General features: G+C 42.7%; 1 protein-coding gene across 1 annotated transcript in view; it reads left to right on the forward strand.

The window, feature by feature from the left end:
• Nucleotides 1-449: 449 nt before the first annotated feature.
• LOC135510203 (endothelin-1 receptor-like) overlaps nucleotides 450-2,500 on the forward strand; it is a 7,838-nt gene continuing 5,787 nt past the window's right edge. Inside the window, 1 exon segment of the mRNA XM_064930998.1 lies at nucleotides 450-598. Coding sequence (XP_064787070.1) covers nucleotides 549-598 — 50 coding nt within the window. The 5' untranslated portion in view covers nucleotides 450-548.

Here is a 2,500-nt window from a genome sequence, read left to right on the forward strand (position 1 = left end):
GTGTCTGTCTGTCTGTCTGTCTGTCTGTCTGTCTGTCTGTGTGTGTGTGTGCGTGCGGTTGTGTGTGTCTGTCTGTCTGTCTGTCTGTCTGTCTGTCTGTCTGTCTGTCTGTCTGTGTGTGTGTGTGTGTGTGTGTGTGTGTGTGTGTGTGTGTGTGTGTGTGTGTGTGTGTGTGTGTGTGTGTGTGTGTGTGTGTGTGTGTGTGTGTGTCGTGTGTGTGTGTGTGCGGTTGTGTGTGTGTGTGTGTGTGTGTGTGTGTGTGTGTGTGTGTGTGTGTGTGTGTGTGTGTGTGTGTGTGTGTGTGTGTGTGCGGTTGTGTGTGTCTGTGTCTGTCTGTCTGTCTGTCTGTCTGTCTGTCTGTCTGTCTGTCTGTGTGTGTGTGTGTGTGTGTGTGTGTGTGTGTGTGTGTGTGTGTGTGTGTGTGTGTGTGTGTGTGTGTGTGTGTGTGTAGGTATCGTGCGGTAGCGTCGTGGAGCAGGGTCCAGGGTGTCGGGGTTCCCCTGTTAACAGCAGTAGAGATCATCTCTATTTGGTTGTTATCCATTCTGATGGCTGTACCAGAGGCTATAGGATTCAACATGGTCACCTTTGAGTACAGGTAACACACACACACACACACACACACACGGTTTTAACCTCTGCATATTTATTGTGGTCGATGTTTCGGTTCAAGGCCTTGTTCAGTTTCACTTTGGTAGTGTGTTAAGGTAACCCTATTGGTAGTGTGTGTTAAGGTAACCCTATTGGTAGTGTGTGTTAAGGTAACCCTATTGGTAGTGTGTGTTAAGGTAACCCTATTGGTAGTGTGTTAAGGTAACCCTATTGGTAGTGTGTTAAGGTAACCCTTTTGGTAGTGTGTGTTAAGGTAACCCTATTGGTAGTGTGTTAATACGGTAACCCTATTGGTAGTGTGTGTTAAGGTAACCCTATTGGTAGTGTGTTAAGGTAACCCTATTGGTAGTGTGTTAAGGTAACCCTATTGGTAGTGTGTTAAGGTAACCCTATTGGTAGTGTGTGTTAAGGTAACCCTATTGGTAGTGTGTTAAGGTAACCCTATTGGTAGTGTGTGTTAAGGTAACCCTATTGGTAGTGTGTTAATAAGGTAACCCTATTGGTAGTGTGTTAAGGTAACCCTATTGGTAGTGTGTTAAGGTAACCCTATTGGTAGTGTGTGTTAAGGTAACCCTATTGGTAGTGTGTGTTAAGGTAACCCTATTGGTAGTGTGTTAATACGGTAACCCTATTGGTAGTGTGTGTTAAGGTAACCCTATTGGTAGTGTGTTAAGGTAACCCTATTGGTAGTGTGTTAACATAACCCTATTGGTAGTGTGTGTTAAGGTAACCCTATTGGTAGTGTGTGTTAAGGTAACCCTATTGGTAGTGTGTGTTAAGGTAACCCTATTGGTAGTGTGTGTTAAGGTAACCCTATTGGTAGTGTGTGTTAAGGTAACCCTATTGGTAGTGTGTTAAGGTAACCCTATTGGTAGTGTGTTAAGGTAACCCTTTTGGTAGTGTGTGTTAAGGTAACCCTATTGGTAGTGTGCGTTAAGGTAACCCTATTGGTAGTGTGTTAAGGTAACCCTATTGGTAGTGTGTGTTAAGGTAACCCTATTGGTAGTGTGTTAAGGTAACCCTATTGGTAGTGTGTGTTAAGGTAACCCTATTGGTAGTGTGTTAAGGTAACCCTATTGGTAGTGTGTTAAGGTAACCCTATTGGTAGTGTGTGTTAAGGTAACCCTATTGGTAGTGTGTTAATAAGGTAACCCTATTGGTAGTGTGTTAAGGTAACCCTATTGGTAGTGTGTTAAGGTAACCCTATTGGTAGTGTGTGTTAAGGTAACCCTATTGGTAGTGTGTGTTAAGGTAACCCTATTGGTAGTGTGTTAATACGGTAACCCTATTGGTAGTGTGTGTTAAGGTAACCCTATTGGTAGTGTGTTAAGGTAACCCTATTGGTAGTGTGTGTTAAGGTAACCCTATTGGTAGTGTGTTAAGGTATCCCTATTGGTAGTGTGTGTTAAGGTAACCCTATTGGTAGTGTGTTAAGGTAACCCTATTAGTAGTGTGTGTTAAGATAACCCTATTGGTAGTGTGTGTTAAGGTAACCCTATTGGTAGTGTGTGTTAACCCTATTGGTAGTGTTACGGTAACCCTATTGGTAGTGTTAACGTAACCCTATTGGTAGTGTGTTAAGGTAACCCTATTGGTAGTGTGTTAAGGTATCCCTATTGGTAGTGTGTGTTAAGGTAACCCTATTGGTAGTGTGTTAAGGTAACCCTATTAGTAGTGTGTGTTAAGATAACCCTATTGGTAGTGTGTGTTAAGGTAACCCTATTGGTAGTGTGTGTTAAGGTAACCCTATTGGTAGTGTGTTAAGGTAACCCTATTGGTAGTGTGTTAAGGTAACCCTATTGGTAGTGTGTGTTAAGGTAACCCTATTGGTAGTGTGTGTTAAGGTAACCCTATTGGTAGTGTGTTAAGGTAACCCTATTGTTAGTGT

The sequence above is a fragment of the Oncorhynchus masou genome, chromosome 23 (genome assembly GCF_036934945.1).
Source record: "Oncorhynchus masou masou isolate Uvic2021 chromosome 23, UVic_Omas_1.1, whole genome shotgun sequence".
Classification (NCBI taxonomy): Eukaryota; Metazoa; Chordata; class Actinopteri; order Salmoniformes; family Salmonidae; genus Oncorhynchus; species Oncorhynchus masou.